Source organism: Lampetra fluviatilis, chromosome 51 (genome assembly GCF_964198595.1).
Source record: "Lampetra fluviatilis chromosome 51, kcLamFluv1.1, whole genome shotgun sequence".
Lineage (NCBI taxonomy): Eukaryota > Metazoa > Chordata > Hyperoartia > Petromyzontiformes > Petromyzontidae > Lampetra > Lampetra fluviatilis.
This window is the reverse complement of record NC_136325.1, coordinates 8,487,475-8,514,918: the sequence shown is the minus strand read 5'-3', so window position 1 is coordinate 8,514,918 and position 27,444 is coordinate 8,487,475. Positions and strand designations below refer to the sequence as shown.

General features: G+C 49.6%; 2 protein-coding genes across 2 annotated transcripts in view; both read left to right on the top strand.

The window, feature by feature from the left end:
- The first annotated feature begins 1,074 nt into the window (after positions 1–1,074).
- SELENOT (selenoprotein T) lies at positions 1,075–13,056 on the top strand. The gene is made up of 6 exons (XM_078878633.1): positions 1,075–1,276; positions 4,891–5,001; positions 7,149–7,275; positions 8,088–8,175; positions 8,837–9,002; positions 10,083–13,056. The coding sequence occupies exons 1-5, from the start codon at positions 1,110–1,112 to the stop codon at positions 8,956–8,958; spliced, it is 615 nt and encodes a 204-aa protein (XP_078734759.1). The 5' UTR covers positions 1,075–1,109; the 3' UTR covers positions 8,959–9,002; positions 10,083–13,056.
- Positions 13,057–18,254: 5,198 nt separating this feature from the next.
- The window catches only part of ABCC5 (ATP binding cassette subfamily C member 5), a 50,152-nt gene continuing 40,962 nt past the window's right edge, over positions 18,255–27,444 (top strand). Inside the window, exons 1-4 of the mRNA XM_078878629.1 lie at positions 18,255–18,384; positions 21,958–22,054; positions 24,062–24,231; positions 27,072–27,227. Of these exons, the coding sequence (XP_078734755.1) occupies positions 21,965–22,054; positions 24,062–24,231; positions 27,072–27,227 (416 nt within the window). The 5' untranslated portion in view covers positions 18,255–18,384; positions 21,958–21,964. The remainder of the gene's footprint in view (positions 18,385–21,957; positions 22,055–24,061; positions 24,232–27,071; positions 27,228–27,444) is intronic.

Genomic DNA, 27,444 nt, shown 5'->3' with positions numbered 1-27,444 from the left:
CTGCTCTTGTCCTTGGCAGTGGTAGCAGCGTACCAGATGGTGATGGAGGATGTGAGGATGGACTCAATGATGGTTGTGTAGAAGTGCACCATCATTGTCTTTGGCAGGTCGAATTTCTTCAGCTGCCGTAGGAAGTACATCCTCTGTTGTGCTCTCTTGGTGAGGGAGCTGATGTTCAGTTCCCACTTAAGGTCCTGGGAGAGGATAGTGCCCAGGAAGTGGAAGGACTCCACAGTGTTGACTGGGGAGTCGTATAGGGTGATGGGGGTGAGTGGGGCTGTATTCTTCCTGAAGTCCACAACCATCTCCACTGTCTTAAGAGCATTAAGCTCTAAGTTGTTCTGGCTACACCAGGTCACCAGGTTGTTAGCTTCCCACTTATAGTCAGACTCATCCCCACCAGAGATGAGCCCAATGATGGTGGTGTCGTCAGCAAACTTCAAGTTTAATTTTGGTGTGCTGGTTCCAAATCTGGCATCAGTTTTTGTCTATCACATCAGGTTTTTGAGATATCAAATATTGCGTTTTCAATAAAAACTGCAGAAGAAAATTATTAAATAAATGTGGATATCTACATAAAATGATATTATAAACACACTATCCTAAAAATACAGCAGCATATTTTAACACTAAAGCAGTCACTGACTCGCAACAACTTGCAATCATAAGTGACAGAGTTAATTTCGGGTAAAATCAATGAAAATGGGGTATGCCGATAGCATAAAAATGAGATGTGATAGAGCAAATCTGAGATCAGATTTGGAATCAGCACTCTGAACTTAGTCTAAAACAGCTGCAAAAGTCCAGGCCAGAAAAAAACATTTTGTTTGTTGACCAGTGAATTATTATCCTTAGGTTTTTTCGGTAAAGTCACGTAGGTAAAAAATTTAAATTAATAAAAGTAAAATAAAAATAAAATAAAAATCACGACGTTTCGGAGGCAACACAAGCTTCCGTCTTCAGGTGGAACCGTCACAGCACGATAGCTGTATCAAGTTAATTATTGCCACCCCCACGCTTGAGTGACGTCACCACGAGGGGGCGGGGCGGTGACGTCACTCGGCCCGTAGTCACGTGGCGCGCCAAAGCGGTTCGGCAGTGAACGAACGATGGCGGCGCGGGTGGCCCTGTGGTGTTCGGCAACTGCGGCGCTGCTGATGATGGCGATGCTGGTGCCGGGCCCCGGGCTCGGACCGGCCACGGCGAGGGCCGACGGCTCGGTGCGGCAGATGCGCACGCACCTGTTCGCGGGGCCCGTGCTCAAGATCGAGTACTGGTGAGGGCGGCATGTTGATGTTGTGGCGGTGGTGGTGGTGGCGGTGGCGTGGTGCGTGCACGAGGCGGTCGCGGGGCGTGAGGCCCGGCCGAATGGGATGCGGAAGACGGCGGGGGAGAGACCCGGGAGAGGTGTGGGTTGAGAGATGGGGAGAGAGATGGGGAGAGGTAGGGGAGAGACCCGGGGAGAGAGATGGAGAGCGGTAGGGGAGAGAGGTGGGGAGAGAGATGGAGAGATGTGGGGAGAGACCCGGGGAGAGCTGTGGGGAGAGAGACCCGGGGAGAGGTGTGCGGAGAGAGATGGGGAGAGAGATGGAGAGCGGTAGGAGAGAGACCGGGAGAGAGGTAGGGGAGAGCCCGGGGTGAGACGGAGAGAGAGGTAGGAGAGAGACAAAGGAGAGGTAGGAGAGAGATAAGGGAGAGAGACACGGGGAGAGAGACACGGGGAGAGAGACACGGGGAGAGAGACACGGGGAGAGAGACACGGGGAGAGAGACACGGGGAGAGAGACACAGGGAGAGAGACACAGGGAGAGAGACAAGGGAGAGAGGGGAGAGGCACGGGAGAGCGATAGGGAGAGAGGATGAGAAATATGAAGCGGGGGAGGGGGGTAAGAAGGAGATTAAAAAGAAGAGGGGGGGTAGACAATGGAGATGTAGGGGAAGAGATAAGGAGCGGAAGAGAGACAAAGAGGGCAGGGGAAATAGCGGAGATGGAGAGAGATACGGGAGCGCTGTGGGAATGGTTTATAGGAGGAGAATGAAGAGGGGAGAGATACCGAGGGGATGGGCCACAGATGGCGATGTAAAGCGAGAAGAAAGGTGGAGACAGAAAAGACGGAAGGGATGGGAGAGAAGGAAGAGAGAGAGAGAGCAGAAGAACGTGAGAGGGGAATGATTTAAAGGGGAGAGACGAGATAAGGGAGGGAGATGGAAGGGGAGAATTAAAGTTTATAGGAGAAATGGGAAGGGCAGAGGGAGACACGAGGAGGATAGGGAACAGGGGGAGGGCACTGGCCACAGTTGGGTGACGGGAGGAGAGAGGGGGGTGGCTGGAGAGTTGATGAAGGGAGAGGGGATGACGTTGAGGGGAGGATAGGAGAGAGGGAGACGAAGGTGGAGGGGGCAGTTGAGACGAATCGGGGAGAGATTTGAGAGGAAATGAGTCTCGAGACGAGAGATCAAAATGTTGATTTTGATTCTCCATGACGAATTTAAGGTGGATTTCCATCGTAATTTCTAACATTTATGCTGATGCCTTGCTTTTTATGTCTTGCTGTGTGACTTTATAAACATATAGCGTCTCGTTTAAACCCATGACGACAACCCTTGCAAATAAAGAGTGCATCTCTGTTTGTCCTGCTAGGGCTTTATAATGTTACCATCACCTGTTGAAATGAAGTTCATACTAAGACTTGAGATCAGAGAACACGGGCAGCTCAGAGGCTTTGGCAGGACACGTCCTTAGAAGCGATGATCGCCGGGTGGCCGGGAAGAATGACAGCCGTGAGGTTTAAATGTGCCCTAGGGAACACGTCGACCGAGGAGATGGAGCGATTAAATCAGATCGTTTGCAGGAGCGAGATGGAGTGTTGCACGATAGGATCGTGAAAGTCGGTGGCTACTCGGGGGAAGGCCTTGATCCAGGAGTGAATAACTCATGGCTGGTGGTGATGATGATAATGATAATGCCCTCACTGTTTCCGTGACTTGGCAAAGCGTTGTTCTCCTGGCCTGGGGGTTGGACTTTATCCGGCATGGCGAGGTCTTTGGTCGACAAAGGGGCTGAAGGTCTCAACCTCCGTAAACGGAGCAGGCACATTCCAGCTGCCACACTCGGGGTCAAGGTTGAAATTTGTGGGCAGCCATCGCCCTAACGAGCTTTTGACACGAGCGGCGCATTGAAGCAAAACTGTTTTTATTTTACGAAGTAAAGGACCACTAAGCTTCGATTTAAAGCTTTTGTGACTGCAGGGATTCATCTTCTTGGTTCGTTCGGTAAAGTCACGTAGAAGGGAAATAATAAAATCATAAAAAAAATAATAATAAAAATTATTAAAATAATACAAATAAAACAATACAATTAAATTATTTCATTCTGTTTTATTATTATTTTATTATTTCCCTTCTACGTGACTTTACCGAAAGAACCAAGAAGACCACTAAGCTGTAGAGCTCTTTTTTCTGAAGCGAGCTGGCTACCACAAATGATAGTTCAGCGAAGTGCCTAATCATCACGTGGGAATTGATAGCAGTAGCCAAATACTGTGAATGCATGTGGATTCTAAATGTGGAGTGAAAAATCGGAGGACCCGGAGAAAACCCCACGCGACCACGGGAAGAGAGACAAGCAAACTCCAAATATACAGCGAGGCGTCAGGGTCGGGTTTCTAACCCACGACCTCCTGTATACCAGCCGAGCTAACATCTCCTAGCCAACGTGGCATCATTGGTCAGAGCCAGGGACACATCGTCAACCTCTCCATTTAAAGCTTTCGTGACTGCAGGGATTCATCTTCTTGGCTCTTTTGGTAAAGTCACGTAGAAGGGAAATAATAAAATAATAAAAATAAAACATAATAAAATACAATTCTCACGACGTTTCGGCCACAGCGCAAGCAGGCGTCCTCAGGTGAAGAACAGAGCTGCCGGAAAGACAGCGTCCGAATGAAGCCAGCGTCCATTCATTCGGACGCTGTCTTTCCGACAGCCCTGTTCTTCACCTGAGGACGGCTGCTTGCGTTGTGGCCGAAACGTCGTGAGAATTTTGTTTTATTATGTTTTATTATTTTATTATATCCCGAAAGAACCAAGAAGATCGTCAACCTCGTCATGGAGATGATGACGATGTAGCAACGCGAGTTCTGTTGGGAGCTTTGCTCCCCCCTGCACACGATCTGCGCTGCCTTGAGGTCTGTGTGTTCAGCAGGCTAATTATAATGATTGGCTGCAGTTCTGCTACTGAGCATCATTGATTAACCCTCCAAGCATGTTTAACACACCTGTGGCATTAATCGTGATTGGTTTTGTGGCTCACGAATTGTGATAACGAGTGTGTTAAATGGGCATGGTGTAATCATGAATGGAAGGTGAAATATTGGGATGCGTTTATGGATAGGTGTTTGGGGTAGTTATAGGGATGGGGTTATGTACAGTGGTTATGGATAAGCGTAGAGATAGGATTAGGTAGGTATAATGTTGAGGTTATGGATAGCGTTAGTTGGGGGTTGTTTTTTGAAATTGGAGTTATGATTTAAGGTTAAGTACTTATTTATGTAACCCAGGTCGCCCTTGCAATATAATCAGTGTTTAATTTGTCTCCATGAGTTTATGTCCTGGTTAAATAAAGGATAGATACAAAGTTGTGGGTGAGATACGCATACGTTTGATGGCTAGCAATGAGGCTAAGGATCTTCATGGGGTGATATTTGGGGTTTCGGTAGTGCTAGGGTAGGGGAAATGGTTAGGGGGTGAAGGTAGGGATGGCAGTGAAGGGGTTAAGGTTGGGCGATCGGCACTCCGGGGCCGCGGTATGTCACACCTCGTGAGCGTCGGCTCGTGGGACACTTCGGTTTTTGGCATTAATGGCGCGGTGTGTGCCCTGGTTGCCCGGCAGTGTCTCCTGAGGGTACCGGCGGGTGTTCGAGGAGTACTCCCGCGTCATCGCCGAGAGATTCCCGGACATCCGCGTGGAGGGCGATAACTACCTCCCACAGCCCCTGTACAGGTAAGAGCCGCTCTCACAACGGGCCTAGCGAGTCCCTGCTCTTCCCTCGTCCCCCGTCTGTTGACTCTCCTGCCTCCCTTACCTCTCTTACTTTTATTTTTCCTCTCTTGCCTCTCTCCTGCCTCTTTCCTGCCTCTCGCTTTCATTTCACTCTTCACTCTTGCTTCTTCCCTGCCTCTTCCCTTCCTCTCCCCCACCTCTCCACTCCCCCCCCCCATCTTCCCTAGAGAGGGAGGTTGTGATGGTAGCGTTTGGACCTAGTCTGCTTTGGGGACCATTAAACGGCGAGCAAATTGGCCTTTAGGCAGCGGGTCTGTCTTAATTATGTGCATGATGGCTGTGCCACTGTGGCAGGGCTAGTTCTGTCGGTGTACACGAACAGTCCTTTCGTCAGTGCACTGCTTGATGGGCGCTTCAACACACGTTGTGCGTCACGGGGGGCTTATTTGACCATACTTCACCACGCCGGTCACCGCTCGGTGAGGCGACAGGAGCGCAATGGACGATATAACTTCCGAGATCTGACGAGATTGGCCAAAGGCCGCACCAGTGTATGGGGAATGGCTGCACCAGTGTGGGGCAGGGCTCGCTTGGCTAATCCCTCTTGCCAACTCATTTCGTTTGGCCCAAGGCAAACGGCGTTCCCCAAATATTTCATTAAAATCAGCTCGCTGTGAGGAGGTGGCTGGGTGGTGGTGGTGGTGGTGCAGAGGTCGGAGATGCTGAGCCGGCACCGCTGAGGCTCTGGGTTCGAATCCATGTTTCAGCCATCACCTGTGGTTAAACTAGCAGGCTCTGAAGCACTTGCAAAGAATACAATCCTTTACCTCTTCTGGTAATACTACAGGTGGTTATGATGTCCAAACACCAAATTAGATACCTTTTACTAGGCATCAAGTTTATATTAACCACACATGCTTGTGGAAATATATACACACAAATATGCTTCGATAATATACACATTGTCTTTGAAGATGATTAGCCTACACCAGTGAGACAGCTGGTTCTGTCTCATTGATGCTATAGACCAAAGGATACCAAAAAGGCGAGCAGTACAAGGACGATGGAAATGCCAAAGCATTAGAAATTGGTGCCTGCATGGTGTTTGAACATCTTAACACCTGTATTATTGGTTATTTTGGTAAAATCACGTAGAAGGGAAATAATAAAATAACACAAATAAAACTATAAAATTCTCACGACGTTTCGATTGCAACACAAGCAATCATCATCAGGTGTGAAAACGACAGCAAAAAAATCTGAAAATGTGGTGTTTTTTTATTAACGTCAGCACCACCACTTTTTTCAAATTTTCTTGATGTGGTTTTCACACCTGATGATGATTGCTTGTGTTGCCATCGAAACGTCGTGAGAATTGTATTGTTTTATTTGTATTATTTTATTATTTCCCTTCTACGTGACTTTACCGAAAGAACCAAGAATATGAATCCCTGCAGTCACGAAAGCTTTAAATCGAAATCTTAACACCTGTTTTATTGCCAGAAATGGAAAATCCTCAATTTTTTTTATCCTCTTCACAACTGCCAAAGAAGGTCCCACATATAAGTAGTCGCAGGTTGATGGTCTCAGCTCGGTGTACTAATCACGTGAGAAAATAAAATAAAAATAATTTGGCCAAAATCCGGCTCTGGGAATTCGAGGTATCATTTTGATTGTTGTGCGATGAACGTTACGATGGTAGGGCTGGTGGACAAGTGCTGCCCCTTTGCTGTGAGCACCAGGGGACACTTGTAGCAGGGGATCTCTGTGATATCCGCCCGCTTGCGCCGCTCTCTACACACGACGAGTTGCACTGCCGCGCGAGGGTTCGGAGTGGATTCTCTGTCTCGCGACGCGGCGCCGATGGCGCAATTGGGATAAAGTTGGAGAATAAAACGCAACAAAAAAGTTTATTGAGTAAATTGAATTGCGACCCTGAAATCTTGACGTACGTACGTACGCACGCGTGCTGAACTTCTTCCGCACCGTACGTAGCCAACCGCGCTAATCGGACAACGAATTAAATCTCTCGGCAGAGTGAGTGAATATTTCCGTGCCTGCTTCCGCTGACCCGCGCGCGTGCGTGCTTCCCTCCCGTGTCGTCGTGGTCTCCCTTCTCCCGCCAAACGGCCCCGCGCGCTCCTCAGGTACATCGCCTCTTTCTTCTCCGTCTTCAAGCTGGTGCTCATCGGCCTCGTGCTGAGTGGGAAGAACCTCTTCCCCATGCTCGGAGTGGACACTCCCGGCGTGTGGACGTGGAGTCAGGAGAACAAGGTGCCGAGCGGAACGCCGGGCTACAATAAACAGCGGGACTGCGACGGAATTGTCGAATGTTGCCGATACTAGCCAATAAAATAGTGGGCTGCTCGATCTGAGTATTGCTTGCCGATGAATCGATTGCCCAAGTGAATAGACGTTTTCAAGATGGCTGCCCAATCAACTTTGAGCGGCTGCCGGATCGACTGAGCCGAATCGAAACGATTAACTTCGATTCACGATCCACAAGAGTATATATATGGGCAAAAACACGACCCTGTGGCCCACACCACGCCTCCTTTCATATAATAAGCAAATCTCTGATCGGTGATTTTGTCGCGTGTCCGATTTTATCGTATTACCGCGTCGCCGCTAGCGTCCCAGTGTTTCTCTCTCCTTAGCTGTGTACGGCGTTTCTCTTCTGAATGCACATCTCTTGTCTTCTATTCCTCTTTTGAACACATGTCCTGTCTCCGTTTTATGTCGCCTGTCTGAATACGCGTGCGTTGCGTATTTCCTTTCGAATGCATCTCTTGTTTCGCATATCTCTTTTACTGAATAAATAATCCGTCTCTGTTTTTTATATATATATATCGCCTGTTTGAATACACCTACTGTCTGGCCTGTGTCTCCCTTCTTAATACATCTGCCTGTCCCCGGACATCCCTTGTGAGCGCAAGGGATGTGGGTATGAGTGGAGGGGCTTCACTTCGGATTTTCCTTCGCCCCCCCCCGCTCCACTTCCCCCTGCGTTCCCCTTCGGACGACCAATGCGTGCCCCCCTCCTGCGTGCCCCCCTCCTGCGTGCCCCCCTCCTGTGCCGTGCGCAGCTCTACGCCTGCCTCATGATCTTCTTTGTGAGCAACATGGTGGAGACGCAGTGCATGTCGACGGGCGCTTTCGAGGTCTCCCTCAACGGTGAGCGCCGTACGGATGGGGTCGCACGCGCCACCGCGTTGCGTCCCATCGCACGCGTCGTAACGTGGCGCGGTGTTTTGACGTGTGCAATTAACCGGTGTGTGGCCTGGCGTTCGTGCGCACGCACGCGCGCGTACGCATGGTTCGCTGGTATGGTGTGGCGTTGGTACGGGTGAGAATCTGATGCGTTGTGTGATGGTGTGGTGGGTTAATGTGTTGTTCTGGCTCTGTGTTGTTGCATTCTTTGGTTTTATCACAAAGTGCTTATGTTCAATCAAATAGAGACCCTCCCACCCACGTGCAATGGCTGAGCTGTGTGTGTGTGTGTTTGTGCTTGCCCGAGTTCGGGGAGCGCAGGCGCAGTGCTTGGTGCACTGCACGATGCACCTGGTACCACGAGTTCGATTCCCGCTCGCGACCAACGTCGATGACGAATATCTGAACTGATCCTGGGACTCCGCGAGGTCGACTCGGCCTTAAACGAGCACCCGGTGGTGTGCGTAAATATCAGCGCCGGGGAGACGAAGGCGGCGAGGCGTCATGGTGGCGGCGGCCCGCGCTTCCGTCCCGTGCGCCTTTTCCGTCCTTAATAGGCGGCCTGCGAACGGCACTTGCCAAGGCGGTCCGTGATCCCTTGTCTGCCTGCCTGCGTGTCCCACAGACGTGCCCGTGTGGTCTAAGCTGCAGTCGGGCCGAGTGCCGAGCCCCCAGGAGATCCTCCAGATCCTGGACAACCATGTGAAGCTGAGCGTCGGCTCCGCGGGCCGCATGCAGCCCTCGTAGCGACTCGCGCGGCGACGGCAGTGGCGGCAGCAGCAGGGGCGTCCGTGAGTGGCGCCGTCGTCCGTCGTGAAGCGAGCGCGGGATGGTCAGGGTGGAGCACGCAGTGGTTCGACTCCCGACCCGGGCGTCTTTCTGCGTGGAGTCTGAATGGGTTCCACGATTGTGAGATGTTAACTGCCTCGCCTGGTCTACAGGAGGCCGTTGGTTCTATCCCGACTCTGACGCCTGTATGTTTGGAGTTAGCATGTTCTCCCCGTGGTCACGTGGGTTTTTCTATCCGCATTTAGAATCAAAACGCGATTAGAGCATTTGGCTGCTATACATTTCCACGCGATAAGCCACTTCGTTGAGCTATCATTTGAGGCCAGGTCGCTTCTCAAAAAGAGCTACATAGCTCAGTGGGCCCTTACCTGGTGAACAAATTTTTTTTTTTAGTTTAGTTTGTTTCTCCCCCAGTTTTACATGGGTTTCCTCTGGGTTCTCCAGTCGTAGCTAAAACAAACATGCGGTGTCACTGCTGTTGGCTGAAAACGTACCTGCAAATTTCTCGACTGAGATGACCCATTGCAAAATTGGCCCCTGCCCTCGACTGTTAAAAACTTGGCAGGACCCCCTCCTCCTGAAACAAGAGTATTGAGACTCGGCGATGCTTTCCCGGGTAAACAAGCGTAGTAATGAGAATGAGAATCGGTACATACCGACACGGTTACCATGTCGTCAGCGGTCACGTGTGTTACATGTCACGAGTCGCCGACGCGTCTCGTATGTTGGATGCGTCACGAGCAGCCATGTCACACGTGTCATGACTGGCCATTCGTGTCTAAATGCCCCACTGCGCCCGTTGTTAACTCCGTAATAATAATTTGCTTTTGTTTGAGCTGCCCTCTACGCACGGAGCGACTCCGAGCGCTCGACAAGCGACGGGCGACTTTCGTCACGTCCCATCTGAAACATTTGAAAGGGCACCCCCAGTGGCAGCTGTGGCACAGGGTGACCCCGGGCCTGCGCAATGGGGCATTTGTCTGCCGGTCGGGGGGGGTGAAGATTGCTTTGCGATTTACGATCCCTCTCCCTGTGCCCTTCTCTCTCTTTCTCTCCCCCTCCCTGCCTCCCTCCCTCACCAGTCGGCACAAGACGCGGTCTGCGGACGGACGGAAGGGTTCCGCGTGGGTCAATGACGGGCCGCTCTGAATCCTGGCCTCGCCTGGAGGAGCGGACCCTGACAGAAACGTTCCCACGCGGCTCTCCCCTCCGCCGCAAGGTCTCCGTCTCCGTGCCACGGACGGCTGCTGCTGCCCCATCCTCCCCCCACCCACGATGCCCGGCGGCGATGGCGGGCGGTTCGTTGACGCGAGCTCTGGGCCTCGCGTGTGAAGGTGGCAGTGTGGCCGTAGCGCGAGGCCGTACGGATGAAGCGCTCCCGGCAAACGTAGCTGCTCTCTTTCGCAGTTCATTACTGCCTTGACTCGCTCCCTCCAATTGAAACTCCCCGCCACCCTCCCTCAACCCCCACTGTAGATTACCTCAGAAAATGGCGAAACTCCCGTCCCTACCGTGATTGTTCTGCGTCCGTATGCAGACGCAGGGCGTGCGTGACGGGGTCGTGGCTCCACTCACCCACCTCTCCGCGTCGCTCCTCGTGAGAGACGGGGGGGGGGGGGTGTGGGAGGGTGGTTCACGCCGCCGCCATCACGCAGCATCCTGAAGGAACGGCTTTGCCTGAGCCGACACGCGCACACACGTGGGCGCTGGTGCCCTTGATTAACCCGGGCACGTGCCCCCCCCCCTCCCCACCTTTTAATCATGAATTGTGACCCCCTTAATTATTGTGACCCCTTAATTAACTTAATCTTAGCTAGAAGTCCATTATTGCATGGGGGTCGGCTGCTCGGAAGTTATGATTATTATTTAATAACTGCACAGTTCCCTGTTGATAAATCGACGGGTAAAATAATTGAGGGTTTTCTGTTCTTCATACCGGGATTAGTCTTTGAGCGCTCGAAGTGGGACGCGAGTCAATTAGCGGCGACAACTTGCTTGACCTCGCCCTTCCTGCTTGACCTCGCGGCCGCGCTCGCTTCGCCCGAACGAGCGGCCGCTACGAACCGGGAAGCGAGGAGAGCGCGGCACCGCCACGCGGCCAGCAACGAGCCGGCAACGCCGAGAAAACGTCGCCACCACTTTACCTGTCGCCCCCCCCATGAACGTGGGGGGGAGCGGAGGCCGGGAGCGAGCCTCGTAGGCGACATGGCGGACTTGCTACACCACCCAGCCCCACCACCCCCCACCACTCTCCTACCGCCCTCCGCCATGGAGGACCATCGTGCCCCGATGAAAACAGAATTCCAGCCACCACTGCGGACTAGCGCGTTCAATTGCTAGGGCGTCTCTGAGCCCGCTATACTTGTGATTTATATTTTAATAACCGTCTCGTAATCTGTTGCCATCAGCGTGTAGGGAGGGGGCAGCCCTGGCGATCCGCTCTCGGTTCCTTTTAGGGTCCGTGCGGGCTGGTCGCGATTCACCCACCACTTTAGTCCGCGGGCCATTGAGGTCCGTACAACGCGAGGTAGTTTATATCCAGTGATACCAGTTTGTGTGTATGGCTACTTAAAGTGTATCATGTAATCAAACGCTTATTAAACAAGGTTATTGTATGCTTCACTTTTATTGGTGATTTAAAATGTAATTTTGGGTTAGGCCACCTCATGATTTGACCAAATTTGTGTCGTTAAGACCCCTCCCTAGTCAAGAATTTAAAAAAATCCGGAAGTCATTCTGATTCTAGATTTGAAGTTTTCGTGACTGCAAGGATTCATAATCTTTGTTTTTTTCGGTAAAGTCACGTAGGTAAAAAATAAAATAAATGAAAACAACTAAATTAAGTCACAACGTTTCGGGCGCAACACAAGCGTCCTTCATTATTCTGACTTGCTGTATTTTTATTCGGACTGCCTTGGATCTTGTCCTGATGATCCGTGCCGTAGTTTCAAATGATATGTCGCACAATCTTATCGCTCAATCTGCTGCCGAGAATCTTACTTCATCCCAGCGGCGAGCGAGCTGAAAAAAGCGCAATTGGCGCATCGTTAAAACGCTTGCGCACCGCGGGACAAGAATTTGGTTGGATCGGGTGGGGTGGAGGGTTGTTGACTAATTATGTCAGATCATTAATACGTGGCCTAAACCAAAAAAAATATATAAATCGTAATATCAGCCGTTTACGAGTTAAAGATCTCGATAAAACTAAAAATTTTCCGTCCCAAATGGTACCAGCAAGGAAGATATTTAGTGTGGGCCAAGGGATTCGTTCACTGATACAAGCTAATGGTTGCGGTTTGATTGCAAGAATCGATTAATTTTCCTCCACAATTTGGTAAATGTCACGACCCGCGCACCCATCGCATACAAACTTCAACAAATTGATTCCTCGTATAAACTCTTCCCACGCCTACGATTCGACACGTGTATCGTGAACGCAGAAGATCGATTTAAACCGGTGAATCGATGCGTCGTTACGTGGCTAACGGTGCGGCGGGCTCCTCTATAACCCCCTTTGCGGATCGCCGGATTCCTGTTGCGTCTCCCTCGATGTGCGTGTGTGTGTGCAGTCCGTGTTGTATTTATGTAATGTGGGTCTCCCCCTATGTGAGTTGTGCGGTAGTTCCCGCACGTGTGATACTACTAATACTACTACGTAGGTTTACGCGGTTGTGCTGTCTAGCTCTGACGGCGTTTGCACAACGCGACGAAGCTAAATAATCAACACGGGTTCGCTCTCCGGCGTCGAACACCAGCAGCAGCGGCCAGCGATGCTGAATTTAATCGAGCGTGATCGTGTAGCCGCCTTCGTTGGGTTCCTGACGGAAGCCACCAACCACGTTGGTCGAACTGTTGGAACGCTGCGCCGAACTGCACGCGGCACGACCCGAAAAAGCGTCGCCGGAGATGTAACGGCCGTGCGATTGTTGCCGGGGCCGGTTGACGGCGCGTGGAGCGAGTGGGACGAGGCGAGCTTTGCCGGCCCCGGTAAGGGGGGGCCCGCGGTGAGCGAGGCTGTTTGTACCACGGGAAGTTAATAAATCGTGCTGCTCCCTAGCATGACCTCCGTGCGTTGTCGATTCCCTCCGCGTGAATTCGCTCTGACACGGCACCAATACTCTTGTATGCTTGTTGAACTTCTTTCGCACCGAACGTAGCCAACCTTGCTAATCGGAGTTTTGTTGACTCCTACCCTTCCCCCCCCGAAGCCCCTAACCCTAGACCCACATCTCTTTATAGCCCCTCTTTCCTGCCAAAATGTTTTTTTAACTTTTCCCCCCAACCCCCTCAACATTTTTTGGGGGCCTTTCACTTTTTTTTCCTTGCCAGTTGTCTCGTGTCCCCTGCCTGACGCCGACCACCTAACCGCAGTGCCCAAGCTCTGCGTGTCCTCTGTATTAAGTTGTTTTCGGCCAATCAATGAGTGTTTACATGTCGGAGAAAACTGGAGCGCCCGGAGAAAACCCACGCGTGCGAGGGTGAGATGCTCCTGTGCGGACGGAACATTTTAGTTTTGCTGTCCTGCCGTCAAGTGGCAAGCCACTGTGTGGGCAACATCCACGACGCCCGCGTGAAGGGAGTTTTAACAAAAATCTGCGCGATCGATCGACCTCAATAAAGTAGTCATCGGAGTGCACGTCACGGCAGAACGCGAGCGGTACGGGGGCACGGAGCAACAAGGAAGGAATTGCCGACTATAATCAACCAGAAATGTCTCTCCGTCCTGCGTGTGACGTCACTCGGCATGAGGTCCACCCCCTCGCGTGACGTCATGCCACGAGGCCCACCCCCCCTCATTAATATTCATGAGTGGGTGGACTTTTACACGAACGCATTAAAAAATTATTACGCAGTCGCTTAAAATATGACGTTTCTTTACAGAAAGTGACGGTAAAAAATATAAATCTACGCTGCACAGTGCTACGTCCGTGTGTGACGTCACTGCAAAAGAGCCCCCCCCCCCATTAATTAATATTCATGCCCGCGTGGAAATTTCCACTCACGTACAAGAAGGTCGCCCACTCCACATGCCGCACCCCTCCCCTCATTAATAATCATGAGCGGGTGACGTCACTCCACATGCCGCACCCCTCCACAAGAACCATGAGGGGTGACGTCACTCCACATGCCGCACCCCTCCACAATAACCATGAGGGGGTGACGTCACTCCACATGCTGCACCCCTCCACAATAACCATGAGGGGGTGACGTCACTCCACATGCCGCACCCCTCCCCTCATTAATAATCATGAGCGGGTGACGTCACTCCACATGCTGCACCCCTCCACAAGAACCATGAGCGGGTGACGTCACTCCACATGCCGCACCCCTCCCCAATAACCATGAGCGGGTGACGTCACCACATGCCGCACCCCTCCCCAATAACCATTAGCGGGTGACGTCACTCCACATGGGGCAACCCCCCCCCCCCCTCATTAATAATCATGAGCTGAACAATTTTCTATTGAATATTTCAGACCTCGGCGGCGAACACACCCGACTAAGCAGAGTTAATTACAACCTGTGCACAACGAGTAGCATAAGGGGCCGTCCATAAATGACGTCACGCACCTCGGGGGGGGGGGTCAGATATTTGTGACGATGTGTGACGAGGGGGGGGAGTTTGAGAAATGTGACGTCACATCAAAATGCGCAACTTTCAATAAATACAGACAACACGTTCTACTTAACTAAATATACTTTCAAATAAATGTTTTCTCCTACAACATCAGAGTGCAGCGCCACATTAAATACGCACAATAGTTTAAAGCGATTTGAAGCATGTTTTTTTTGCGGGGGGCAGAGCTTTGTGACGTCATATTGGAGGGGGGGGGGGCAGAGCTTTGTGACGTCATATTTGAGGGGGGGGGTCTGACTTTTTGTGACGCCGTGTGACGAGGGGGGGGGTCAAAAATCGTCCAAAATCGCGGGACGTCATTTTTTTTGGTAGTAAATTTTTAAAAATAATGGGATCTTTTAAAATTTTAGACGTGACGGAAAGGAAAGTCTGAATCGATGTGTCTTGCACAGACCGCGCAGTTGAGAGAGACGAGGCGCGTTTTGCGATGTCTGTTGTCGAGCAGAGCTGGGGTTTAGAAGCCGACCCAAGCTGAATTTTTGGTTTCGGCCGAAAACGAAACCAGACCGAAAGTAAAAAAAAATATTTTCGGCCGAAATAGTAAATACACCATGCCCAGGTGGAGTGACCCACCAACCCTTGCTGCTGCCCCCACTGTGCTGCAGCGCAGGCGGCGTGTAGACTTGCCTTGATGCTGGTAGGAACCACCTGGTTCCACCAGCCCACAGGGGATTATTGTGTCTGTCCGTCCGTCGTGCATCCAAAAATGGGAGGGGTGCGGCTGGGTGGAGAGGAGAGGGTGGGGAGGGGCTGGGTGGGGAGGGTGGGGCTGGGTGGGGCTGGGAGGGGTGGGGCTGGGTGGGTGGGGAGGGTGGGGCTGGGTGGGGCTGGGAGGGGTGGGGCTGGGTGGGGAGGGGCTGGTCACCCCGTGGTGCCCTTATAAAACTCAATGTTTAACCTACTCACGCCGGCTTGTGCCCGCCCTCACAGTCGGCCATATTTGCGGAATACACCACGCCGCCGTTGACCCTGGCCATTGACCGAGCAACCCAACGTCTCTACCAGCTACCTCCGCAGGAATGTGTTTTAAAAAAACGCCAATTAAGACTCTGTCGGGGCTTTTCACGCGTTGGCTTTCGCGACCAATATTCATAATACAGCTTTTTTGGGAAGGGGGGTAAGATCGTGTGGTTAACCCGCCACCATCGGACACAGCCAATTAGTGAGGTCTGTCACGTCAAAACAAAACGTGCCAATTCGTTATTCCTTCAGCCCCACCGGTGTGTTGGAGAGTAAATCCACGACGTTGACATTTTGACGACAACGTTTCGCTGGTCATCGGAAAATTTTGCCAGAATTGTGAAGAGATCTACCTGCTTAGGGTTTTAATTAGAACCAGATGGCCTCATATCACTCTGTAGGGGTTAATAATTATTGTTTATCAATTTACCTCTTCGCAGTCTGAATCCATAGATCTCGCCAACATTAAACAGCCTTGCAGCGTTCTGGAAACTGTCGAGTGATACATTACAAGCCCTAGGTAAAACTAAAACTCAATAACACTCTTATCTTAAAACTCCATATGTAGTCGAGAACCAACTCGCGGACCTCATGTGTACCAGGCGATGTTGTTAACATCTCACCACCAGCTTAAAATACGCTGCCAAGCTTAGCAGTGTTCATTGGAGCGCTGTCTTTCAGACAGCTCTGTCTTCACCTGAGGACGGCTGCTTGTGTTGTGACCGAAACGTCGTGAGAATTTTATTTTAATATGTTTTATTTTTATAATGTTTTATTTTTATTATTTTATTATGTTTTATTTTTATTATTTTAATATGTTTTATTTGTATAATTTTATTATTTTTATTATCATTATTTTATTATTTCCCTTCTACGTGACTTTACCGAAAGAACCAAGAAGATGACAGCAGGGCATTGTTTCGTCTTGCAGGGTGGGTGGAGGCACGGGGCGGTGCTCTGGGGATTTTCCACAACAGCCATTGCCAGCTGAGAGTCAGTCTCCCTCCCTCCCCTTCCTCCATCCCTCCTCCCCTGGGAGGGATCAGCAACGGCGTGCCGGAGACAGGAGGTGACCCTCCTCATCATCATCATCCTCATCATCATCTTCCTCATCATCATCCTCATCATCATCCTCATCATCATCATCCTCCTCCTCATCATCATCATCATCATCCTCCTCCTCATCATCATCATCATCCTCATCATCATCCTCATCATCATCATCCTCATCATCATCCTCATCATCATTATCCTCATCATCATCCTCCTCATCATCCTCCTCCTCATCATCATCATCTTCATCTTCATCATCATCCTCATCATCATCCTCATCATCATCATCCTCATCATCATCCTCCTCATCATCATCATCCTCCTCATCATCATCCTCATCATCCTCCTCATCATCATCCTCATCATCCTCATCATCATCATCATCCTCATCATCATCCTCCTTATCATCATCGTCCTCCTCATCATCATCCTCATCATCATCATCCTCCTCATCATCCTCCTCATCATCCTCATCATACTCATCATCCTCATCATCATCCTCCTCATCATAATCATCATACTCATCATCATCATCATCATCCTCCTCATCATCATCCTCCTCATCATCATCATCATCCTCATCATCATCCTCATCATCATCATCCTCCTCATCATCCTCATCCTCATCATCATACTCATCATTCTCATCATCATCCTCCTCATCATAATCATCATACTCATCATCATCATCCTCATCATCATCATCCTCCTCATCATCATCATCCTCATCATCATCATCATCCTCATCATCATCCTCATCATCATCATCATCCTCATCATCCTCCTCATCATCATCATCCAATTCACACAGAGCGGGCGTGGGGGGGGGCAAAGGGGGGTTGCTCACCCCCACGACACCGCAGCGATTGTTCTCGAGGCACTGCCCCCGAGTGTGAAACACCGCACCAACCTGCACCGGGTGTCTTTACACTTTACAGCGGCACTAATCACGGGGAGTGAGTTAGTTAGTTGTGTGTGTAAGCCGTGCTTGTGCACCACAACCAGTGCAGTAACACGCGTTTTTTTCATTATCTGTCTACACTGAACCCAGGTTGGAACCACACAACGCATTGCATCGTTCGGACCCTGAGCTGCACTGCATCGAAAGTTTAAACCACACAACTGCGTCGTTCAGACCCCAAACTGCACCGAAGTTAGAACCACGCAATGCATTTGCACCGAATTCAGAACCACACCGGAACGAGTGCACGCTCCCATTGGCTGCATCAACACCCGCGGGCCGCCGCTCATTGGACCGCGTTTTCGCCCAGCAACAAGGGGACCAATCACGAGGCGCCGCTCCCGGAAGCCGCGCTGTCGCAGTGCGGAGCACGGGCGAAACCATTTTCAACCAGAGGGGGGGTGAGCAGAGTGGAGAGCGTATTGTGTACAACAAACGGTGGGCGAAAGCAAGTCTGCGCGCACGTTTTGAAACAAAACAAGACACGCTTTTATAGCACCGTAACAACGAGATGTTATTTATTTTTTTCAAAGAAACCGATAAAAAATAAGCACAAAATGCTCGTTTCACGACCCCCCCCCCTTCGCCGCGTTGATCCCGAGACCCGCGGCGTCACGTGACTGCGCGATGTGGTCGAGTCGACGCGAAGCCGCGCGGCTCAGTCGGAGTTGGCGGCTTCACGCGGCAACAGCAGCAGTGGCAGCAGCAGCAGCAGCGGCCTCTGTTTCTCTGTGTCTCTCTCGTTCTCATCGTCTCCGCCGCAACGACTACAGTGAGCCCGCCGCCTCCATCTCTCTCTCCCGCACCTTCTTCACCGAGACACCTCCCCCCCCCCCTTTTCTAGGCCCCAATTCTCTACAGCGCCCCCCTCCTCTCGCGTGCCCTTTTAACTCTTTATTTTCTAGCTCCCGTTATGCGACTCGTTTTTTTCCACATCCTCTTGTCTATAGCCTCCCCCCACACACAATCCCCCCACTCGTAACTTCCCCTCTAAAGCCCCCCCCCCGGCCTTCTTTATTACCGACCCTATTCGTCTACAGCCCCCCGTTCTCAAAACTATCATTCTCTACAACCTTCATTGTAATCGTCCCACGCTATGCAGCCCCCCCCTCTCTCCCACTTCTCAAGCTCTCTGCTGTCTCGAGCCCCCCTTTAACCTCCCTTCTACCCCCCCCCCATTCAACTGCCCCCCACCCCCCCCCATTTTTCTCGAGCCCCCCTCTGATTGGGGCTCCCCTCCCCCACTCTGTGCGAACGGTCGCCATGATGATCCGGCGGTGTTCATCAACAACATCATCAATAATAATAACATCACCATCATCAATAATAATAACATCACCATCATCAATAATAACATCATCATCACCATCAACAACATCATCAATAATAATAACATCACCGTCATCAATAATAACATCATCATCACCATCAACACCATCATAAATAATAATAACATCACCATCATCAATAATAACATCGTCATCTGCATCGACATCAATAATAACATCATCATCAATAATTACATCACCATCATCAATAATTACATTACCATCATCAATAATAACATCACCATCAATAATACAATCACCATCATCAATAACGTCAGCACCATCAACACCATCATCAATAATAACGTCATCACCATCATCAATAATGACATCATCTTTACCATCAATAATATCACCATCAAACACCATTAATACCATCACCTTCATCAATACCATAAATAACATCATCACCATCAAACACCATCTTCACCATCAAAAACCATCAATAATTACATCGCCATCAAACATCATCATGAATAATGACGTCACCATCAAACATCAATAATGACATCACCATCAAACATCAATAACGACATCACCATCGTAGTCATATCGTATTCGTCAACAATAAACATCAACGTCTGTCGAATTGTAATGATCAATAACATCACAATCGTCAACAACAGCCTCATCAACACCACCCGGTCCACAATATCTGCATCCACATCGGCGTCAAACATAACATCGTAATAATCGATTATAATATCAATACAATCGTGAAAATACTCCGGTAATTATGAGCAATATCAAATCCTCAACGGCATCTATCGGTATAAAAATATAATCGTTAATAAAAAAAATCCACATCATCATCATCATTGCAGATCGGTTACGTGTGAGAGATCGTGCGTAGTTTTTGAGTCAGACCTATTTTTGTTGATCTGCTTGGTGTCTTTTGTAAACATCAACACTGGGAAGACAAAGGCGGTCCGGCCCTGCCCCCCCCTCGAGGCTTTAATAGGCGCTCACTAACAACACTTTCACCAACAGCCCATTAACGGCTTTAGATCGGCGAGGGGGTCGTTAGGGGGGATCTTTTTGTCTGAGCTTTGTAATTTGTGTTTGAATTTGGGGCTTGTAGTTGTGGCGAGTGCTGTAGCCGTCACTGGGGAGACAAAGGTGGCCGGGCGTGATGCTGGTCACCCACTCATCCTCGTGTGGCACGGTGCCGGCCTTAATAGGTGCTCGCTGACAGCACTTGCTCCAACAGTCTGTTAAGGCTATACTGGGGGTCTTTGTGGTTGCTTGTGTGGCATGTGAATGTCTGCGTTACGTGTGAGTACTGTAGCTGGTGGGGTTTGTAGCACACGTCGTCACTGGGGAGACAAAGGTGGCCGGGCGTGGTGCTGACCATCCACCCCCACGTGGTTGCTGTTCGCTAACACCACTTGCCCCTACAGTCTGTTAAGGAAGGCTATGCCGGGGGGGGGGTCTGTGGTTGTGTGTGTGTAGAGTTTACGGGAAGGGGGGTCACATCTAATGCAGGACCTCGGTAGATATCAGGGAAACCCCTAAACATCACAAGAACATTGTGTCAGTGTGGATAATTCCGTGAATAATAATAATAGCGCTAGTATGAATAGCAAGGTTATTTTGTTTATCCTGGTGAGAACTAAATGACCGTAATATCTCCTGAAGATCGGGGTGATTATCAAGCGACACGGAATTTGCTGATATTTGTACAAATTCAGTCAAGTTTCACAATAGTGCAACATTTACATGAGGCAGCTGCGTGCTATTTCATTAGTAACTTGGTGACGTAGATTTATTTTTTCAGTGGATATGGAGACTATTCCTACGCTTAATACAGAGTGCCGATAATTTTAACTTGGTATGATTTATATCTGTTGATCAGCCCCTTTTTTCAATTTGTATGAAAAAAAAATCGATGTTCGTATATCCCAAATGAAATTCATACATTCCAAAAACTCTGCTAAATATTTCATAACATCAGCTTCGACCCGTGCTTTGGCCACGTTGCTGCTCCCTTTGACAATGGTTGGGATGAGAAGGGATATGGGACCTCATCCAACTTCAAAAATGATTTGGGGTCCCCCTACATTTACCTCCCGGAGTTGCGGGGGTGGGGTGTGCATGCGTGTACGGATGTGCTTGATGTTGCGCGCCTGTTTATAGGTCGACTCAGCCTTAAATGAGTAACCTGGTGCGCTGTGTAAAACATCGCCACTGGGGAGACAAAGGCGCGCGGGAACGTGGTGCTGGTCACCCCTTGTGTGCCGTGCCGGCCTTCATAGGTGCTCGCTAACAGCACTTCCCCCAACCATCTTAAGGTCATACAGGGGGGATCTTTGTATTTGTTTATATGTTATCGTGTCTATGAGTGCTTGCGTGCATGTGTGTGTATGCCTTGTCAGCTCCAGGTTTGTGAATATTAGTGGTAGTGGTGAAGTGATAATGGGCTGCAGTGGTTTAGACAGCTGATCTCAATCGCGAGCTATGTGGGTGGGCTGTTTTGACTTGGACGCTGTTGTCAACATAATGTGTTTACGACACTGCAGAGTTCCTCGCTGTTGACGATATAAAGATGAGTAATTTGTTGACTTGCACAGTCCTCTAAATATTCAATGAGTGGTGTGCCCTGGTATATCGATTTTCTTAACAAACTCCCAGGAAGACCAACTATAGCCTGGTTGTCACTTGTAAAGTTATTTATATCAAATCAAATGATAGAATTATTTTATAACGGTAGTGTAAGGAGAGATAAAAATAACTTCACTTGAAAGTACCAAAAATCACAAGTCGATTCTGGAATGCACGCTCCCACGATATACCGCAGTAAGTACCGCGATCACGTCGCAGCGTCGAGTGAAAATATCGTGCCCTCGTTGACGTGCGGCCGCGTTGTGCAATTGACGCCACAGGCTGCGGAACCATCCCGTAGATGATGAGTTTGATGACAGACCGTGGCGCGAGTGATGGAGCGACGTTCATTTGCGCGTGTCTTCACGGTGACTGGCGCGTGTGTGCGTGCTTGTGTGCTTGCGTGCGTTCCGTAGGATTGGGATGTCCCAGCGTGACGCCGTCACCATGAAGGCCTCAGTGGAGCAGGGCGGCCCGGCGAGGCTCGGCTACCGCGTTCGCTATAGCAGCTCGGTGAGTGGGGACGTGTGTGAAAAAGAGCTTTGTAGTTAAAGTCACTTAGGTTAAAAGAAAACAAATTAATTAAATCACAACGTTTCGGAGGCAACACAAGCTTCCGTATTCAGGTGAAACCGTCACAGGAAAATTTATTAATTTGTTTTCTTTTAACCTACGTGACTTTACCAAAAAAAAACCAAAGAGGATGAATCCTTGCAGTCACGAAAGCTTCAAATCTAGAATTAAGCTTTATAGTTCATCGGATTCCTCCTGTATATAAATATATATTCCTATTCTGAGCGACAGCTCTTCCGTCTGAGTTCACGGACGGGCGTACCGTGTACCTTCCCCCAGCGGTGGCACCTTAATGCCGAAAGTTCCTCCTTCCAAGCCAGCCTTGGGGTGCAACCGGAAAATATTGAGCGAGAAACGAAGCCTCGGCGACGACAGCTTCACCCGCAAAGTTGTGCTGGTCTCGCCACACAGGGAACTCCTGGATTAGGCTGTGGCGTTTCAGACCGCCCCACTGATGATAGAGGTGGCTGGGTGTCTGGCCTTAAACCCACATTTTTGGGATAATGGCCAAGAAACCGGTCATCTCGGTTTTGGCTTTTGAAGTTAGTTGATCAAAGCTTCCCATCGTGCTCCACCAAAGTGCCCAGAGTGCACCCCACCTCGTCAGGTCTCGGGGGGCGGGGGGCTAAGCAGAATTGAGCCTGGTAAGTGCTTGGATGGGTGACCATTGTGGTGTGGGGTTGTGAGGTGGCCACCGGATGGATGGTGGTGCCGAGTTGTGATCCCCGCGTGTGTGGTGGGTTTTCTCCGGGCACTCTAGTTTCCTCCCACACTCGAATTGAAGGAATTGAGCCCAACAGCCCAATGTAGTAGGACCCTCCCGAAAGAGAATATGGGGACTCGTTGAGTTTTTCCTGGATAATTAATTTGTGTTAAAGATGAATGGGGGCATGGAGCGTGGTGGCGCAGTGCTAAACATACTTTCATATTGATCCAACGACTTCAATTGGACTCATGGCCACGGCTAACATCAGTGGCGAGCGACATGGGAACCGGTTCTGCCTCTTTCACTTTCTTCATTCCTCACTGCCTGCACAAACTTCCCCGATAACTGACGGGGCATGGGGGGGAGGCTTTCATCCGGCAGTGGATTGGCAAAGGTGTGCAAATTGTTATTAATATTTTATAAGCAAACCCCCGCTGGTGTTTCCCTCGGGCATTTGGCTCCATCCTCAACTCTTGACAGTGCCAGCTCTTCCTGCATGCACATTTCGGAGGGCTTGTGTCTCTGTTGAATTGGCAGTTGAAGAGCCTTTTGGGAACGTTTCTTGTTTACAGCGAATTGCGTATATGCCAGGGTACATGGTGTACTGGTTTCTCCCAATGCGCCGGTGTTGTGATGGATAGAGAAGTCACTGTGGAGGGCGTCAGGGTGCATGAGCTGGTTTTAACTGTCTTCTATTTTATCGGGACATTGTTTAAATAAAGAAAACGTTTTATAGCAACACGTTGAGATTCAACATATATTGTTTGGTTAATGCCACGTGGTGACCCGGCCAAATTTGTTTTGTAATACCCTCCACCACGTAACAGAGTCAAACAATTTCAGGTATCACTTGTTACAAGCATTTAATGCGGGATTAATTGTTGCTTCGGCTCGCTCATCAAGTGAGTTGAAGAAAAACCCTCGCAAACAAATTTAGCAGATCTGACTTTTCACTTGAAGCTGCATCAAGCATCTTCTGGAAGAAAAAAAACATGACAAGCTTGTTCCTGTATTGTTACGAGACATTTAAGAAGCCGGGTCAAGTGACACGGTTCCTGGATTTCATTCTGAATTTCAGGATTTTCCCGAAGATGCTCGGTGCATTTTCAAGCAAAGCAGGAAAAGGTTCGATAGACTTAGGCGACCAGGTGGTGTGGATGTGGCAAATGGACGTTTCAAAGATGTGTTAATATATCCTTGAGTCTGGGTCGGCTCACCTGGTGCTCTGCGTCCCCCCACAGGGTCACGTCGCCGTTCCCGACGGCATGGAGGTGGCCGGCCGTGCAGAAGGCCTCCCCCTCGACCCTTCGGTCCACTCGCACATGGGCATGCTGGGAGAGTCAGGCCAGCGACACCGCCGGAAGTACCAGGCCGGCATTCATCTTCTCAAGCCCTTCCGCACCACCTCTAAGTGAGCAGTCGTGTCACCTTCCGTGCCTGTTCTCGTGGCGTGGCGGGTGTTGTTTCCAAGCTCCAAGTTTATTTTGTTTCGCCAGGGTGAGAACTGGGGAGGCGAGGATGAGTGGCTGACCCGGGTCAGCGACATGGACGAAAGCAATTACGAGAAAACTAGTACGACAAAGGAACGAATTGAACTCGGCGCAGAAACGACTGCGTTACAGTGGGGGGGTCTGTGGCACCCAAGAGATTTGAGTTCAATGAAGAAACGACCGAGAAACAGTCCCGTGTGTTAACCACGATGGCTGTGGCAACTCCGTTCGTTTCTCAGTTGTGCTTGTTGCTCCAGACCGTCCTGCACGTGCGCCAAAATGATAAACGTTTGAAAATAGTTTTTTCGTTGTGCGGCTACCGGTGGTAACGCAAAGCATCCGATTTCTAATTACTCCTGGCTAGGTTCGTGCGATGTGCGTACAATGAGCCGATTTTATTAGGGGGGGTGGGGTGGTGGGGTTTATCCCAGGGGTTGTCCCCGCCCCCCCCTCCATAAACCTGATCCTCTTATGTCTAGTGATGGGAGGACTAGCCCGGTACATGAACCCCCTGGGGTTGTCCGGCCGCTTTATGAGCTCTGGCCACTGTAGGTGTCGTCTTACACTCACCCCCGATAAAAGGTTTCCCATTTCCCACGCCGCGTGTTTGTGCTTCCAGCCCCTGTGTTTTTTAGCGGGCGGTTGTGATGTCGTTTGACTGACACGTTCGCTCGAGTACAGGTCAGCTGGCAAGTTTCCTAAATGCATGTGTTGGGTATGCCTGAATGAAGAATAACAGCTTTACAAAGCCTTTGGGGGCGGTGACGTGGCCCAGCGGTAGCGTGTTAGACCATCAACTAGCTACACCGGGCACCCACTGGGCATCACAACACGATCCACGTATGGTTCTCTATTCGAGTCTGTCGGTCGATGTCCAACACTCTGGGTCTCTGTTTAAATGTACGGTAGGTTTTCGCTTAACGTGTGGCGGGGTTTACACTATAACTCATTTTCGCTGTATGTATTCTTCATGTTGAAATTCTTTCGCACCGTACGTAGCCAACTGCTAATCGAAGGTGCAAGTTAAACGAAGACTTACTGTATATGCATCTCTTATGTGCGGTCATCGGTGACGGTACTGAAACACGTTACACTTGAGAATCCTGTTTAATCACAACTCATTCCACGCAAGTTTATGGCTCTCTATGCAAGGATGAGTATACGAGTTTCTTTATGGATTTACAGGTCCCGATGCGAGTCTAAGGTTCTCCGAGTACGTAAATGGATTTCGGATTTAACTGTACGGATCTTTCTGTGCGAGGTCATTGAAGTCCGTTAACTCCCTCGACTAATTACCGGACAGTTTAATCACAGGCAGCTGAAACTTGGCTTCAAACCGTGGATCTCGATGTTTGTGACCTCAGAGCCACCCTGGCCTCCTCTGCCGAGTCGACTTTTAAATAGACGTGTGACAAATACGACAATGTAAAATATCCTACGCATGCCCTTAGTCTTGACCTTCCTCATCCATCACTGACCACCCCGAAGTCTGGAGGGACCTCTGTTTGGGGAGCAGAAGCCCCCATATGAGGAACGAGTTCATAAAGCTTGTCTTCGCCAGGCAAAAGTTTTCAATAAATATTATAATGAGCCTGATATGATTTTTTGTATCTACGATCAGACACGAACGACTCCTCCAAAAATGTGTATTTTTCCGCAAAAACAAAAATAGTTGACGACTTCATTCAACTTATATTTAAAGATGTACTCATCGGAAACCGCTCAATTTATAGATTCTGTTTTTAGTAGAAAGAACTAAAATTTATTAACTTAATGCTCTGAGTGGAAGCTCCTATCTTTTACTGTTTTTTTTATTATATAATTCTGATTTTAACTTGATATGCATATTTTTTAGTTCAAAACCGCTTTAATCCGAAATATCTCAAACAATAAAAGATAGAACAATGGTTCCCACTTGAATTTTATTTTCTGTTTAACGCTCTATCAAACGAAAAAACCCGCAATCTTATATTTTGTACGGTGTTTGAATGACACGCACAAACATGTTTACGGGGCACTTAAAATCGAGATTTGGGGGCCTTAAAATAAAAAAATATTGTGAGTTTCTGATTTTCCTTGCTCATGTCCTAAAAGCTACCTATGTACCAAATTTCAGCTTTCTACCTCATCGGGAAGTATTCTATAGGTTTTTGAGACATACAGATTAAGGTATTATTTTATATAGATACTGCTGAGGCAGTAGAGTGGCAAGGTTGTGTCGGCGATTCTATGAAATGTCAAGGTTAATAACCTAAATGTAATTGAATGATCGATTCTTTTTTTTGGTCTCCTTTTCCACTCGGTTGCATTGTTTTTGTTGGGCTTTTGTCATCTCCATGTCACCGTCCACCAGTGGCAAATTATCGACAACTTCAGCAATTCGTAATCTGGCCACGGGACGTGGTTCGTTTTTTAGACGCCCATCAGCCCGAATGCCATTTGAGAGTAATTTTTTTTTGAATTGCAAACAATCGATTCCTACTATTTCCGTGTTATCCGATTGGTCGAGTAATCAAAACGATAATCATTCGCGCAGTGACTTATTTAATAAACAACCCATTATAGGACCGCAGAGCTTGGGCAATTGGTGGCACTTTTTCTGGCCGCTTTGCCAAGCGTTTTAGCACGAAAAGTGTGAAAATCCTACGTTTGTTTTTAAGCGCGATTTGCACGAATGACTCTCTATACGCACGCATACGTACGTACATGAATGATGGGATAACCCAGCGCTCGTTGTGATGCTTTCTTGCCTCCCTCGCAGACACACACACCCCGTGGACAACGCGGGCCTCTTCTCCTTCATGACGTTTAACTGGCTGTCGCCACTCGCGTGGAAGGCCTTCAAGAAAGGCGAACTCAAGATGGACCACGTGTGGCCGGTCTCCAAGCACGAGGGCTCGGCCGTCAACGCACGCAGGTGACCCCGCGTCTCCCTCCCTGCCGTTCAGCCCGTGTGCGTGTGCATGCGTACGCATGCGCGCGCGCCGAAGTGTAGCGATTAGCGCGTTGCGCTACGAACTCGCCCACCCGAGTTCGATTCCTGCTCGCTGCCGACATCGGGGAGACAAAGGTGGCCGGGCGTGGTGCTAGCCACCCATCCCCTCACGTGCTCGTTCACAGCACTTGCCCAAAAC